The sequence below is a fragment of the Vanellus vanellus genome (genome assembly GCF_965231255.1).
Source record: "Vanellus vanellus genome assembly, chromosome: 1".
Lineage (NCBI taxonomy): Eukaryota > Metazoa > Chordata > Aves > Charadriiformes > Charadriidae > Vanellus > Vanellus vanellus.
Window position 1 is genome coordinate 127,174,421 of NC_138905.1, and position 16,970 is coordinate 127,191,390.

A 16,970-nucleotide genomic window follows, 5' to 3' on the forward strand; every position below is an offset into this window, starting at 1 on the left:
TGAGATCAGCCATTAAAAGAACCGGTTTAGGGAGCTGTTTATGTCTGTCATATTACACTATACAAGCTCCAACACAGCTATGTGTAGACTATACTATGCCTGCGATGCTGGTAGAGCCAATCATTAAAGCACAACCTTGGAAAATTTTCTGTGACACTGATCACTGGAGAGGACAGCCAACTTGGAGCATCGAGATGAAAAGCAGCTTTTGCAATGGTGTTTATTGTCTTGAACATTTTCTCGAATGCAATGCAATACTATACAGCTAAATACACAGTTTTGTTAAAGAATCCTTCATTGCCTTGATCCTTTCTGAAGAAGATCTATGTATTTGCGGACCAGAATATTCTGCCGATGAGGAATATTTTTCTCTTGGCAGGAATCCAAGCATCAAAATGTAGGCTTTTGTAGCTGTGGTGAGTAATCTGTCAGCAGGGAAACCATGACAGCCTAGAGGAGGAAGAAAAGAAAAAAATTCAATCACATTGGAAACAGATACTCCATAAAAATAAATAAGGGGAAAATATTTTCCAGCTCTAAAGTCTTGTGTTGAGAATTATTGCCCTGACAAAAACTGCACACTTAGATTTATTTGCTAGAATTTCTGATGATGAATCAGGAAAAGGGCTGAAAATTAGTTAGGATGGTCTGTTTTATAGCTGATAGGTTTTCTCAGTGCGGACAAAATACATTAATGGACAGCCTGGGAGAATCGCAGACAAAGCATGTTTAGCCCATATGCTGAGGCCTTTTTTGGTGCATTGTATTGTATCCTCAGCTATTGGTAGGAGACGCTGTACATCCGCAAACAGCACATGGGCTTGCTTGTGGATTTCAGCAGAACTTCCATTAGCATCAGTGAGAGCCATACTAGAATAAGGAGTTTGAAATTTATCCCAGCTTAGCTATACTTTCTCTGGTAAAACATGGAAAATCCTCACCAAGGTTAATAGCGTGTCACCTACCCCTCCTGCCCTCCCCTAGCACCCCAACAAACCTAAGGTACGGCTGTGACATCCGAGTAATGGGAATGGTGGTGAAATAAAACACGGTGTTGCAGCAGCTCTGCCGTCCTCCCCACGCCTGTGTATGTAACAAGCCCCATGCTCCCTTGGTTTTGACCAGGCGTTACCCGCTTCACACTGTTGTGATTTCTCAGCAATGTCTGACTGCAAATTGCTATTTTGGACCAGAACTGTATTTACAAGGGTTCTCTAGGGGTCGAGGCCTCGTTGCCTGGCCTTCCTTTCCCTGCAGCACTGCTCAGTGTGACAGGCAGTCCCAGGCGCGCGCTGGGGACTTCACATACAGCTGTGCAGCCCCTCGCTGCTACCCATGTCGTCGCTGCACGCAGCTGAGCAAATAATTTGTTTTTCAGTTTGCTGTCTGAGCTGGAAGTGGTAGAAAATAATATATAAACAAGACCTATGCATTTGTTATTTCTGTAGCTTGATAAAATACAAATATGACATTTTTCTTAGCCCCCAGAAAATGTGCAGCTGGAATCCAGAGTGAAGGGTTTGTTTTCTTTTTAAAAAAAAAATAATATTTAAGGCAATTAGAAACATTGCAAAATTAAAATTAAAAATACGAGTACTTTTCAGAATTTTAAGGCCAAAACTATGAACTTAACACCAATTCGTTACTAATTTTGACAGTGTCCAAAATCTGAGTTTTTGGTAAATACAGTACTCAACCGCTTATTCACTTGGAGCACATCTACAGTTCATCTGGGAGCTATGACCACACCATTTCTGGGGTTTTTTTCACCTCTGAAAGTTTTCACTAGCTTTTGTCAACACGATGGTTCTAAAGCCGACAATAAATAACAGGCTACTGAGATCTGGCAGTAATTTTCTGAAATTCTAGGAATGCTGAGAGGGGAGTTATGGTTTGTGTTAAATTCCAAGTGTCCTCTCATGGTTCCCATGGATCACACAGTGTTACCCACACCATAACTTTTCAGGGTCCGTCAAAGTTTTGCTCTTGCAGCGCTTTCTCAGGGAGAGTGCCCACTGGTGTCAGTGGCAGCTTTTCCTGAGAGAGAAGCGCAGAATCTCTAGCTTTAAGTGTTTGGGAAATTGTAGTTTCTAAGACCAGTCCCTGGGACCTCAGCATTAATTTTTTTAAAAATTGAGCAGCTGAGTTAATCGTTAAACCCAGTGATTTAAATATATAAAAAAAAAAATACGGTTTATACTGTAGATTTCACTTAGTGATAAAAACCGGGTCAAGCAACAGCAGATTATCATCGAAATAGGTCACATTTGTGTCCAGAAGTATTTGTGCTACATATATATGTTGCCTATAGTCAAAATTGTGATGTCCTGTGGGGTGCATTTGAAACATATATATTAGCATTTACTATTTATTGAGGAACCAAGCTGAATCCAAGCGTGTAGTATAAGGCAGAACAGAAGCTGACCCTAACCTCTAACTACTGCTATCTTATTTTTTTACCATAATTGTCCATTTTCTGTTTTCGGCCTCCTGGAAAACCAATGACCGTGGAGAATAAAATACTTCATCATCAACTTCTTCAGGTTTTCTGGGTAGACAATGTAAAAATGTCCAGTTGGAAGCAGCAGATTTTGCAGTCTGTAGATCAAAAAGCATATAACATGTGAGGACATTAATAAAAACTTTAACAAGTAAGAAGGTTAACAAATTTAATATTAGCTCCCACTGTTGTTTCTTGGATGATGAACTCAGGAGAATTCCACTGACTTCAAAAGAATTCCTCATCTGTGAATAAGATGGGAATCTCCCCATTTAAGTCAGTAAGAGTTCAGTGCTGACTTCACAAAAGTCAAATACTCCTATTTCTCTGGCTTTAGTAGAGGAGTAAAAACTCCAGTGACCTAGCGGATCAATAAAGTGCAATCTTTATTTGAGTGCCATACAGTAATATACTACTATTGATAACTGCAAGAAGAACATACTAAATCATGATTTAAAAGGCTATAATTTTTTCTTTTGATATTGGCACTCATAATATATTGATCTAATACCAATGAACAATGAATTAAAGCATTTTAGGCCAGTTCAGAGGCACACCCTTTTTTTGAAACTTTTTGTGAACTTATGTTAAAATACAGTCAATTAAACCAGTAATTCTACCAGCAAGGAAAATGTCCTTTTTATCTTCGACATTTAATAGTTTATGACTTTACGCTTTCTCTAACTGATTTTGTGCTGATGAGCATTTTAACTAGATGATTTTAAAGACATATATGTAATGCTTTATTCATTAACAGATGTACACAAAATTGCCCCAAATGCTGCCCAGGCATTTAAGAGTTAATCTGTGAGCTGCTCATTCTAAATAAAATATAAGGGATCATTTCTGGTAGCAAAGAGGAAATGCAAAGTTAGAAATAGTTTTTAGGTCATAAACCAGTAAAGGGTCAGCTCTCCTGCACGTGTTCTGGAGTCAGAACTCATTGGAAAGTTCTGAAACAGGCCAAGCCTGTGTATAAGATAACTCAAATGTTGTTATCTTTGGGAGTTTTTCAAGCTGGAGGGCGGTTTGCATGTGGCTGTTCTATGGCCCCACACAAAAAAAGACCAAACCCATGCTTTGCTCATGTTGATTCTTATAAATGCAATTTGTAAAAGCATCAACAAAATCTAAATCTCAGTCTAACTTTTTTACCTGCATTGTAATCTGATAACCTTGAAATGCCTTTAGTCTTTCTTTCTTTTCCTCTTCTTGTCCCATACTTATCCATGTATCTGTAACTAAGACATTGGCACCATCTGCAGCTTCCAAAGGATCTGTTGTGAGAAGTAACTTGGTACCATACTAATGGGAATAAAATAAGGAAGATCAGGAAGATCAGGAAGACCAGGAACTTCAAATTTGTTTGTAACAAAAATAAACTCTATTCAAACTACTCTACTAGGTTATTTTTTAGGCTCCTACCTCTTTGGAGTACTGTTCAGTTATTTTAGTTATTCTGAGGTCTGGTTCAAAGCCCTGCCAAAAGAGATGATAGGTAACATATCATGGAACATATAGAAGATCTTTACTGATTATTAACACTGGCTAGAAAATACTGATTGAACCAATTGCCATGCAAACAAGAATGTCTTTCAGAAGTGTAAAACTTGAGGGAATGATGTTGATTTCGTTGAAAGGGTTTTTTTGGAGATAAACTGGGGGAAAGTGTTTTGATACAGTATGAAAAATATATTTCAATGGTTACAGAATGACATGCCTATACATCATTTGATTTTTTGATTTATATTTTATATTGTCTTACAATGCAGCATTCTAAAAAGCTGCATCACCAGTCTAAACCAATCAAGATGCAACACTTCCACCAATCTGAAACAGCTTTCAAAATTTTTTTTGGGGGGGGAGAGGTCATTGGATCACTTTCTAACATTTTCTCAAATGGAATTATCATCCTACGTGATTTATACTGCAGTCATGAATTCTCCTCAGGCCTTCTGAAGTTGGACTCAGTAGAATTACTCCTGCTTTGCATCAAAATAAGTGAATTGGGATTCTGAACCTTGATTCGGGAAGCTGACACTCAAGATACATGCAAGCACCACTGGCTGAGGCCCTTGGGAAATATCCAAGTGGCTGAGACAAGAACGGGCAAAATTTGCCTTCCTTACTCCACGTGCATGGCTTTCTTACCTTGGGAGTCGCAATACGCAGATGCATTCCCAGCTTTGCAGCACTCATCATGATGGAGTGGAGGACGTTGTTTCCATCCCCGATCCAGGTGACGGTAAGCCCCTTCAGCCCACCATAGTGCTCCTGCCAAACGAATCGGACAGCCCTGGGGTTATGTTCCAGGCGAGCTGGACAAGCTGATGCCCTAGGTAGGAGGGATTGCTCAGACGGGTCTGGTGCAAAGAAGGCTGGCTGCCTTCAAATGCTAGCTGCATGGAACCATACCTCTAATTGAACTCACTGCAGCTACAAGTGTCTTACATGATGACCCAAGTGCAACAGCACCAGACACACAATAACTTTAGCACCAAAGCTGTACAGCCACGCGTTGGTGCTCATAAATATCAGTGAATGGTAGCAATTCTTAATTTAGAGGCAGTCCTAACGCCTAGGATAGCACTCCTTCCAGCTTTCCCCCAAATTGTGAAAATATCCCTGTTCAGGTTTGCTCTGGCTTGGTTGTCTCTAGACCATGTTCCCTGCAGCCGTGGCAGCGGCCATGCCCTTAGAGTGCATTTTAACCGTCACAGCTGTACAGGACAGCAAAGAGCAATACTTTGAAAGCAGCTGTGCCACTCATGGCCTGCAGGGTTTGCTCTCTGTTGTGCAGTGAAAGAGTACAGTGATTTTTTTTTAAAGTGTGGATTACCCGAACTTGAAACAGCATTACAGCATTAACTGTAGCTTTGCCTGATGGCACTTACAGCCTGTACATGTGCAGCTACTCTGGCCCTCAGCCACCAGCAGAGAAGGCCTAAGGAGGAACAAGAGTAACGGGAGTTCCATATTTCCTGAGCAGTACAATTTGAGGCCCTTTAGCAAGCCTTGTTTTAAATATGCATGTTTATAGGCATTTAAGTTGATACTAGAAAGTTTGTAAAGACATAAGCAAATACTTTTATATGCCTGCTTCGTACAGCTCCACCTCATGACTTGAAGGACTAAAGACAGGATGGAGAGCCTTTTATTCTCAGTTCAAAATGGGGCCGTGCTACAATTGCATTGTAGTAGCTGGAAGCCAGACAGTGTTTCAACACTTTGTGTGACGTGATTCAATGCTTGTCAGAGAGGATAAGCATCCACATTGTAGAGCTGTACTAACTAGCAACCTTGCAAGCAATCGCAGCAAAGATGCCAAAAGTCTGAAGAGGAAAAGGGCTGCAACTGCCCCATCTTCTCCTGGCAGCAGCTTCTCCTAAACAAATAGTTGTGAAGTTGTTCCAGAACGACGTTATTGGCATTTCTGCCAGTGACCACAATTTTGAGTAAACAATAGTAGCACTTGAAATATTGAATGACATTAAAATGCCATTGAAATCTAAACCTAATAGAGTCCTAGGCTGCCTACAGTTTAAGGGCTAAAACTATTGTATTGTAAAACTATCGCTTTTTCGGTTGAAGTTTGTTAACAGCAGGCTCCTTGGCAGAGGAGGTTTGATGCAAGGTCATTTACAGGAGAGGAAATCAGGACTTTGTGGACATGGAAGTTATTTCAGTGTAACAGCTCTGCAGGTCTATGAGGATCTTTCAAAGTCCTTCCACATCTCCTAGCAATGGTGCTCCTAGGAGAAGGCCAAACTAAAGCAGTTATTTAAGGGGTTGTTTCCAGCTAGGGCTTAGTGATAGCTGAGACGTGAACCCACAGCCAGGAGCAAATGAGACAGCCCTGAGTTCTTTTGATCTTACTGTTTAAAAATAGACATTGTAGCCTGTAATGCTCAAAGCACTGACTAGTGAGTCACAAATACACTGCTATGTTAAATAACTTCCACCTTATTACCAGCTGCTACTCTGCATTAAAAGAAGCACAGTGCATACTAAATACTTTTCTCTGTTTTCCCAAGCTACTAGCAGTTACAGGTAAAATACAAAGTAGGGGAGATGTCTGTATAATGACCCTCCATATGCACTCCAAATCTGCAGTGACTACTGTATAGAGTGGCCACAGCTGAGCTAATCTGAATGAAGACATTTAGCTAATGGAAGAAGTCATAGACAAGGCAGAATCAAGCTGTGTGTGTGCTGGTGGAGCCTATTTGTATCCTGTGCTAAGCTTTATGCTGCCACCGGTACACTGCTGCTGTAACTCAAACCTCTTCATCTGAAGCCAGCTCACTATGACTGTGACTATACTGCTTATAGGCATCCATCTTCAGCTTCCAGGAAAGATGACATGATTGTGTTGGTCAGAACCAGAAAGCTTTGAGGCAATACAAAAGCTACCATATATGAGACATAGATATTATTCACCCCTATTTTATAGTATATGCTTATACAACTGCACAGAAAAAAATCCTGCTAAAAGTGTGTTGTCATGATGGTCACTCTAGGTTTAACAAGAACCTTTACAATACATGCTGATCACCTGAGCCTCTGAAGGTATTTTTCTCCTTACATTCCTCCCCAACTTTTCCAAACTCTGTTATATTGATGTAGGCTTTTTACCTGCTTGGGTGTTCTGCAGTTTCTCTTTACATTTGGAACCTGATTTCAAAATATTTATACTCCTAGTAAAGCTATACAAAAAATAACATATTTAGAAAGTCTAGATCCCTTCTCCCTTATGAATGCCTCTTTGGCAAACTAGTGATTGCTGCTGTAGTGCCACAAAACTTGGCTTTGCTATTCTCATGAAAATCTCTGCTAAATAATTAATGTCAATTTTACAGTCAACTTTCTCATCCTCATGCTGCTTTTACAATATGTCATTCTGTGCTTATCCATGGTTGCAGTGTATCAGTGTACCAAACCCTGGGAAAAAATAAGCATGCTCAGTGATTTAGCACTGTTGTATGTTTAGAGAAGACTGGCTTAACTAATTAGGGACATTTGTTTCTGCCTCTGCCTGGACTTGCTTCCAGCTAGGCTGAAACTCTGACACCATTATAGATTACTTCTGAAACGTTTGACCACAACAGTCATAACAGCCCTCAATGAAAACAAGCTTTCGAATAATGAATCAATAATCTGTCAAAATTTAAAATGGAAAGCAGGGGACAAGTCAAAGCTTTAGCCCTTTGGGAGACAATGCAATCCAGTAAGTGGGCGAACTTGGATCTACCAGCTCCCAAACTGAGCTGAAGGCAGATGCTGGGCCAGTTATCTTTCTTACTCCCACATTGGCTTTTGTCAAGGTTATTGAAATAGTGTATTCTAGAGGATCAGTCCAGATCTTAGTTGGGATTTCTAATTGTTAGAATAACGATGAGGAGGATGATGGTGATGAATTTGAAGACTACAATAATTTGAGCTCTTTGGGTCACACATAAAGGAGACGTGGAGAATGTATGGCAGCCCTCCCTCTTCAAGATGGGCAACACTGTAATCTGTTACGCTATTTAAAAAGGAACCACTGATGTATTTCGTATGCCAACCATTTATTTCTGAAAAAGAAATTTCCCTTCAGACCAGTGACATAAAAAGCTAGTGGCATATGGATCCACTCTAATTACCAGTCTGGCCATCCTGCAGTCAGCTACGAGTTAGCTGATTTGGTCAGTGACATTAATATCAATTGAATCAATGTCAATACCCGTTTCGTCCCTGGAATACAAATTGTGTGATGCTGCCCTCCAGCAGAGCTTCGCAGAGCAGAAGTTGTGAGCCAGGAGACTGAGAGGCACCGGGCGGCTGTTACATGCCTTCAGCACTGAGAGAGAAGTAAGGTGGCTCTGCATGTGCACAGTACCAGCACACAAACTCATAGTCTTTGAAGGCCAAATCCCCAAACCCTCAAAATCAGTTTGCGTGATGTTTACAACCATTTCTAGTGAGTTATAACTCAAGAGCAAACTCAGCTCAACCCAACTTCTAAGAAAGAGGGTAGCACGTATGCTAAGAAAAACAGCCAACTTGGCATAATAGAAGGCATTAATTCTGACCACAGTATTAAAGGGCAGAGCCAGTTCAGACGTCAAACCTACAAGGGGCTCCGGGTTGCTCAGGAAGAAGACACTGGGCAAGATGATGTTGAACCTGAAGAATCTCAACCCAGTATTCATGGCAGGAGCATACTTTGTCATCTGACAAGAACACCCTGAATACAGAACGAGAACTGACAGCCCTGAAAATAAACCAGCTGCATTGTTTGGGGAATGCAACAGACTTTACTAAAATAACCACACTAAAATGCATCTGTGAAAAGAGAATCAGAAGCCATCAGCAAGAAGACATTCTGACAAAATAAACCAGGAAATTAGGCAGTTTCAGACCAAAGAGAAAGTGCTCAAAGAGGATTCAAGAAGGCACATGACAAAATTTATAGGATTTAGAAAGTGGAAGAATAAAAATGTGCTAAGCATGACAAGGGCCAGAGTGCATGTAGTGCTCCACTGGCAAATGCAGCAGGAGAAAAAAGAAGAGAAAAAAAAAGTACATATTGGGTATGTAATGACAGCAAGGAGGCGCAGACCCAGGCAGAAAATATTTACAGAGATAAGGAAGAGACATTTTTAAAGAGAAATAAGTGGCCCAAAATCTGTAGTTACATTTAAATATAAGGCTAGCGGTATGTGCCACTATTGTAGTTTGCATGTATGTATAAATCAAATAAATCGCCTTTGCATTGCAGGAAAGCCGTCCAAATCTTATGTATGAACTTTCAACTCATTGAAACAATCAGTGGTACTGTTCAACATCCCTATATTAATCTTCTTGCAGGCAGTACGCAGATAACATCTTTCTACCCTGCTGAAAATCCCACAAGAAGTTTTATTGTGGTAAGTGTCCTGGTTTGAGGTAAAACAGAACCAATTTTCTGTTCAGTAATTTTGCTTTGCAGCTAAGCCTCTTCTAACTACTGAAATTAACAGCATATTGTTCGCTCTCAGTGACAAGACCTATGTCTATAGCTGGTGCCCAGGCATGGGATGCAGAGAGGCTCCGGCTTATACTTACTGCTATAACAGCCAAGGGCAGATAACACTGTTATTTGCCCCGTTGGAGGGTCGGAAGCAGAAAAGCGTAGAGGGGTCCCACCTGTGGAGAGGAGCGGACAGGACAGGTGACCCAAAACTGACCAGCAGGGGATTCCATCCCATCTGCCTCATGCTCAGTATAAAAGCTGAGGCATCAAAGGGTCACGCCTCTTTCTTCAATGGCCGACGTCTGAGGAGGACTCTGTCTGTTTATCTGCCTTTGATCCTGATCCATGCATTCCTGAATCCAGTTCTGGAATTCAGTTCCCGTCTGTCACTGAGTCCAGTCTGGGACTTCCCCAGTGCCAGCCGGTGATGTGATCATCATCCTGGGAGCTTGATATGGTTTTGTATATATTTCATTCTTTTCTTTTTCTTTTATTATTAATATTTCATTAAAGTAGTTTAGTTCCTTCTAAACTCATAAGTCTCTTTCTCTCTCCCCCACCTTCCGTTGAAGAGGGAGGTCAGGGAGAGCATCTGTCACTCACCTCAGTGGCCAGTCCAGCCCAAACCACCACAGGTAAGTAACAACTAGACCCCGGGGCTCACACTTCGTCAAGTGTTAATCCTACTTCTGTGACCTGGTAAAGTGCATTATAGGATTAAAATGCCATTTTATCGCATGCTTCTGGCTGTAAGACCGGTCTTCTACACCTCAGTGTACAGCGCCGAGAGGAAAAAAGGCAGAAAGGGAAAGAGCAGGCAGTGCCGGCGCCCACGGAGCTGCTGAGAGCTCCCCCCTGCCTGACCCTCCCCTGGGTACGAAAGCAAGAATGGGAAGTGGGTCAGAAGCCAGCGGTGCGGCATGTCCTTGGCAAAGTGGGGCAGGCACCCAGCTCCCCTCTAAAGACCTCCTGACAAATTCTGTGCTAAGGAATATGCTGGAAAGACTGGGGGAGAGACAGGCACAGTTGGAGGAAACAGTGCTCCGCTTGTCAGGCTGACTGGGAAAATGCTACTCATTTTAAAAAGCTTCCATGGCTGTGCAAAAGCTGAGCCATTCCTTGAGATCTGTCTAAGTGCTCACTTTGTCACAATACCCCTGCACGTCAAATGTTTCTTTTGTTTGAGCACCAACTGTTATGGTCCTGTTTCCTCATCACGTAAAATGGGCAGGGACAATCTTTCCAAAGACATCCTCCCCACTGCTTGAGGCAACAAGGACACCCACCTGCTGTTGCTGCTGCCCTAGGTATTCAAACCAAGGAAAAGTCCAGCCTGGTGGGCTCAAGTTCAGCTGGAGCTTCTACCGTGGCTACCTTATACAAGAACACAATGGAGAAGGAGCAGAGGATGATCAACAGGGCGTGTACTCATTCTGCTGATCTCCATAGGTTTCCCCCTAAGATCAGTGGAGATGAGTCTCTAGAGGGTGACTGAGACATTCAGCAGACTCTCTTCATTGACTGGAGATGGAGTACAGGGCAACAGCACTCTGAACTTTGGTGCTGTAGTCAGAGGCCTGGATAAAACCAGGTTTAGAGGCAGAGATATCAATAGTTGTGTAGACCGTGAGTCACGGATTATTCCTGAAGCCTGTTATTCACATGTGATAAAATGCTAAGAACTAAGGTGTTTGCAAGACAGACCCTCCTGCAAAACATAACCATAAGATTCACCTCATTTACAGTTGCACACAGTGTTTAAATGAAATTGTGACATTTAGTGATTGATGACGTTCGCATTACAGCTTACCGCTTTACGTAATTTGAACAGTTCACTGAGGCTGGCTCAATGTGATCTCGCAAATGTACTTTATCCTGAGGTATGCGAAGCATTTTAGTCTCAAGTTTACCAATATTTCTTCACTTTAACTATTGAAAACTGAAACACAGCTGAATGGATCAGGAACTTTTTCTGCCCTCCCTTTTTCAGGCAGTGTAATTTTTATTACTTCAGAAAGTAAACAAGGTCAGAGGAGTTCATTATAGTTGTCAACCAGCACTGCAGCATAATAACCTTTTTTATAAGCCAGTTTCTCAATTGATTGTAAAACAGCATAGTCCTTCTGTTCACAGATAAACATCTGGTATTCTGTGTGTAAAACCTTATCCTGCTGTCAAATCAACTATTTCATTAGATTAAACTACACAATATGATCTTTTTTAACTGTTCTTTGATGCAAGCAAAGTTTAAATAGGTTTAAGTGCCTGAACACTAGGCGTTTGCAATGGTAGCATTAACTGGCTTTTCAAAAAAAATTTGTTCAACTAGTTCCCTAATATATGGATAGTGATTCCTTTTAAACTGTTCATAGGTTAGGGAGGGATCAAGAGTGAAGTACTGAGTTTTTTTAAGTCAGTGGAAAAAACTTCCGCTGGCTTTGGCTGAGCCATCTCACCTTTATCTTAATATGTAAAGCCCCCCGCATGTTTTTTGAACTGTAGCCTAATTCCAATGAAGTACTTAATTTTATGCTTAACTTCACTCTCACTACAGTTGATAGGACTAGGTAATCGTTTTAAATTAAACAGGTCCTTAATTATATTGCTGGATGAAGATCTCTTTAATAACAAGTGCCATGTAATTACCACTTAGAAAAACCTAAGTATAGATGATTTTGAACCCGACTTCCCCACATATTTACCAAGACCAAGACTTAGCAAAAAGCCTATGTTATTAAATGCGGATTATATTGTTACCTGAAGAGTTAGATAATCAGCTAAAATCTGGAGAGGATGGTATAAATCGGACAATCCATTGATTATTGGTATAGTGGCTTCTTTCGTCATTAGGTCCAGATCGTTATGCTTATAAACTCGAGCCAAGATTGCATTTGTCATGCTAGACAGCACCCTAGAGGATGGCAGAAAATACCCGAGTCAAACATAATAAATATAGCCCTGTTGCACTCTTCAGCGTGCAACTGATAAATATTAATGCGAAGTGGTAATGAATCAAATTTTTTCAGCTATCTGAATAATTTATCATGCTTGCATAACACACTTAAATGCAGACATTTAACAAGCTGCTAATAAGTAAGCAGCTTTACTTATTAACAAACTATAGCAAGTAAATGAAAACTGCTGCTGTATTTTATGTTTTTTTTCTCTGATTGTAGCTATAGATGTAACAGCAATAAACGTTAAGGTATCTGAACTAAGATAAGAGATTGTGTGACACTGTAACATTTGAAGAATTGGATAACTTCTGAAGAGATAAGGTATAAGATTTCTTGAGTCTTTTAGCAAAGAACAAATGTAGCATTGACTGAGTATTACAGTGTCTCTGTATGGTAGCCCGACCTTTGTAAGGATTAGGAATACAGACCTGTCTTAGAGTACCACAATTATTTACTGATCTTAATGAACACAGAAACAGGACGCCAACACCACCAGCCTGGTCTTTCTCCTACCTACACAACAGTGTATTGACACACATGGTATCAGCATTAAAGTAATGCCCAAATTTGAAACCCAGTAAATGGACAGGGGCGTGCAGGAGTCAGTGTGCCACTCTGGCCTTAACCTCATTTCCCAAAGTGTGAAGGACTCAGAGATTAGCATAGTGGATTAGCATAGTATACTCAGCATGGCCTGAATTCTTTAGATAAATTAAATATGGATTGGAGCTCTGCATTTCTCTGCATTTCTGTGTTTTAATCAGGCCCTGAAGCCTGACTTTGAAGTAGCATTTTGTGTGTTTTCATGTTATCTGTAATAGCACCTTAAAACAAAACAAGGAAGAGACTGAATAGAAGAGTACGAAAAATCCTTGCAGTATCTATCTTCCTGATTAGCCATGAAGAATTCCAGTATCCCCTCTTGTGGAAATATGGCTGTTAATGCCATAGCCTTTAAACAGAAAAATCTCCTGATGAAGCCAGTAACAAATATTTTCTACTGACACCAGACATTCCTCACACAAGCAAAACTCTTATAAAATGTTACAAAATCCCCTGGAGAGCTCTCTCTGAAGAAAAGATTGCCGATAGCAGCTACAACAGAAAAGGAGGAACTGAACAAGGTATTTACTGATTGCAAGGTATTGGAACAGTTGCTGTTTATGCCATTATATCTTCTTAGCTCATGAATTTCTTTCTGTGTGTGTGTGTTTATTCTAGCTTGAAGCATGTGATTGTGGAAAACCTATTCTGTTCCGAACTAGTCATCAGGGATGGGATGCACGGTCCCTTTTGTTAGCCAACTAACAGGTGTCCACCCTAAACAAGACATAGAGAGTCCCACAAGTCAAGGAAAAGAGGCAATCACACTGGGAAATTGCCCGTTTTTCTTAGACTTTTTGTTTAGGATGTCAGGACAGCTGATTCCTACCTGACACGACTGATAAAAAATTTAAAAGAAGATGGTTTCTTTACAGGCTATGCCATTAGAGGAAATTAAGTCATAATCAATTACCAATTAGTGAAAACTGCTGGATTTTCTTCGTTAATCTGTTGAAAGTAGATACTAGACTTATTAGACACTTACCAGCAAGACATCAGACAGTCCTTCTGCCAGAATTTCTAGATGTCATATCTTATAGTAGGAATCCCAGCTGGAAACTGGGTTTATTTTTGTGAAATCAAAACCAAATTGAACTCAGAAAAAAAAAAAAAAAATAGACCTCATCTGAGGAGATGAAGTCTCCTGTAATCAAATCAATTTAAAGGAAATCATGTAAGGCTGGGATTCCATAGGAAAAAAAGATCTGGCTAGATAAAAGGCTTAAGTAAAGGTGAAGTTTTGGAAGGTGAGGAGGAGTAAGCACAGGCTCATCAGGTGACTTTTCATTTAAGGGTCCTGTATTATCACCAACTACAAGACCTTTTTCTCTTTTCATTCTTTTAACAAGATTGTAAGCCTAAAAACTTCAAAATTCCAGAGCTTGAAAATACCTGAGTGTGTTGGAACGCTGCATATCTCTCTTTTCAAAATAACTTTTATTTCTACAGAGAAATGCTGGACATTTTTACTCAAGTGTATCCTCTGAGGAATCTAAAATGAAACACAAATAAAAGTATACTTTTTTGGTGTGGCTCATCTCTGAATTTGAAAATGGGGCATTTGCATATATTTTGGGCAGCATATTGCTATCCAAGGTAGATTTGGTTTTGTTTTGAAAGTATGTGTCCATTCAAAAGGTTTACATTTCTGACAAGACTACTTCATTGTCATTCATAGTCTTACAGGACCATATTGTGGATGTGTTCTCAGTAAGCAGTGAGAAGTAAACTTGTTTCCCATAGATGCAGAGATTCATCCCCTAATAATGCCAGTGGACTGGTAAAATCATCCTGTGAGTTCTTCAGTGCTGTCACTGAAGTTATGGTCACTGAGCTATAGTGGTGCACAATGCAACTGCTCTACAGTGGAAAATACAGTACTTATATTCAATTTCACATAATATATCAGACATGCTAAACAGCATTGAAAGGCTTAGAGCTCCTTAATGGGTGGTAACTTTTTGGTACTGTGTCAGCGTAAATGTAAATGTCGTGTGAAGCATGTATTAAGAGCAGGTAGTAAGTCACTAAACATATGTGCACAGCAGAAATGCTTTCAACCCTTACCTGCAGCAATTTAATAAAAACTGGGACTTTTATAAATCTGTGCCCCTTTTGCTTTAAGTCTCAACCTCAAGTACTTCTAAGGCCTTCACAGCCCTAGATACACGGCTGCAAGTATTTGAAATACCCTCTGGGTCTACTACAGGCATTCTTTTTTTATTCTTACATTAACCGAATGAGGTTAGCATGTTACCCTTCATTCACAAGAAATGCCACTCAGGTTGTTCTTTTGGGTAAACTGCTCAGCCTTGATTATGTAAAGTCAATAATAATTCTACTAATGAGAGCAGGAGTGAAGCAGAGCACGTGGGGCTCTGTAAGGACTTGGGAAAGCCCTCACTCCACTGTAGCAGGTGAGTGCTGTGACTCAGCAGAGGAGCAAAATCCCCAGGTCAGTGTCATAAATAGCGACTTGAGCTGGAAGAGCAAGCAGTGACAGAGAAAAGTGGGGCTGAAGGTTTGCATGGGAAGTGGATATCATGAGAGCTTTCTCCACAGAATGGGGACTCCTCCAGCTGGAAGATTTGCTTGCTTCTACTTTTTGCCTTACTTCTTGTAGCTCACTGTCTTTCTTTTTCCCTTTTGCTTGTGCAAACAAAGGTCATTCAAAAGACTGAACCAAAGATTTAAAGGCCTTTTATTATCCCATTGGGAAGAAGAAGAAATGAAAACCAGCCTATACAAAGCATGTCTGCTGGTGTATCAAAACATGGATTTGCTGCAGGGTTGGCATCTGAATGATGAGAGAGCCTCCGGATGACAGTCCTGCGCGTCTGATGGGATGGTGCTTGGAGAGATTATTGCACGGGACCACTGTGTGAGGACCCTGATGGCGTCCTTCCCCTTCCTGGAGGTTTGGCTGCTGAGGCTCAGAGCCAACTTTGCAATAGTGCAGCTGAGGGCTACCCCTCATCACGCTCATGTTGGGGGGGGACAGGAGGCTTCCAGACAGCACTGTGAGGAGCCTTCATCAGGGCAAACCCCCTTCTCTTGGGAGTCACATCTCTCGCTGCTTTGTAACCATTCCCATGCTGATCCTGACCTGGACCCCCAACTGTACGCTGATGTCCCAGCCTGGCCTTGGCCCACCCCCATCCCCACAGAGGTGCCCAATGCCCTGGGCCATGGTTGCCCCCGGCTGCCCCTCAGCTGCCCTGCTCCCTGGCTGGGGACAGGTGCCAGCTGACGAGGTCGTGCTCTGCCTGACCCAGGGGGAACTCCTGGCACCCCAGCCTCCCTAGTCCCCAGGGAGCCACCAGCTCACATGGCACCCTGACATAATGCCCTGAAGACTCTCACCATTTGTCCTTCTCTTCTCATTCACAAGTGCCACAGTGCAATTTCATATTGACCGTGGTATATCAACCCTTCCTTTGGCTTCACTTGCCACCTTTGGTGGCACTGCCATCCTCCCAGTACCTAAAGGGGGCCTACAAGAGAGCTGGGGAAGGACTTTTTACAAGGACATGTAGTGATAGGATGAGGGGGAATGGCTTCAAACTGGAAGAGGGTAGATTTAGATTAGATATTAGGAAGAAATTTTTAACTTTCTGGACAGGCTGGACAGATGGGCTGAGGCCAATGGTATGAGGTTCAACAAGGCCAAGTGTCGGGTCCTGCACTTGGGTCACAACAACCCCATGCAGCGCTACAGACTGGGGGCGGAGTGGCTCGAAAGCTGCCTGGCAGAAAAGGACCTGGGGGTGTTGGTGGACAACCGGCTGAGCATGAGCCAGCAGTGTGCCCAGGCAGCCAAGAAGGCCAACACCATCCTGGCCTGCATCAGGAATAGTGTGGTGAGCCGGACTAGGGAAGTAATCATCCCCCTGTACTCGGCACTGGTGAGGCCTCA

The 16,970-nt window shown here is 41.6% G+C and overlaps 1 protein-coding gene across 1 annotated transcript in view; it reads right to left on the minus strand.

Moving 5' to 3' along the window:
* Positions 1-390: 390 nt before the first annotated feature.
* The window catches only part of OTC (ornithine transcarbamylase), a gene marked incomplete at its 3' end in the record, with an annotated part of 28,338 nt that continues 11,758 nt past the window's right edge, over positions 391-16,970 (minus strand). Inside the window, exons 4-9 of the mRNA XM_082492906.1 lie at positions 12,252-12,405; positions 4,652-4,774; positions 3,926-3,979; positions 3,656-3,805; positions 2,461-2,598; positions 391-450 (exon numbers count right to left, since the gene is read on the minus strand). Of these exons, the coding sequence (XP_082349032.1) occupies positions 391-450; positions 2,461-2,598; positions 3,656-3,805; positions 3,926-3,979; positions 4,652-4,774; positions 12,252-12,405 (679 nt within the window). The remainder of the gene's footprint in view (positions 451-2,460; positions 2,599-3,655; positions 3,806-3,925; positions 3,980-4,651; positions 4,775-12,251; positions 12,406-16,970) is intronic.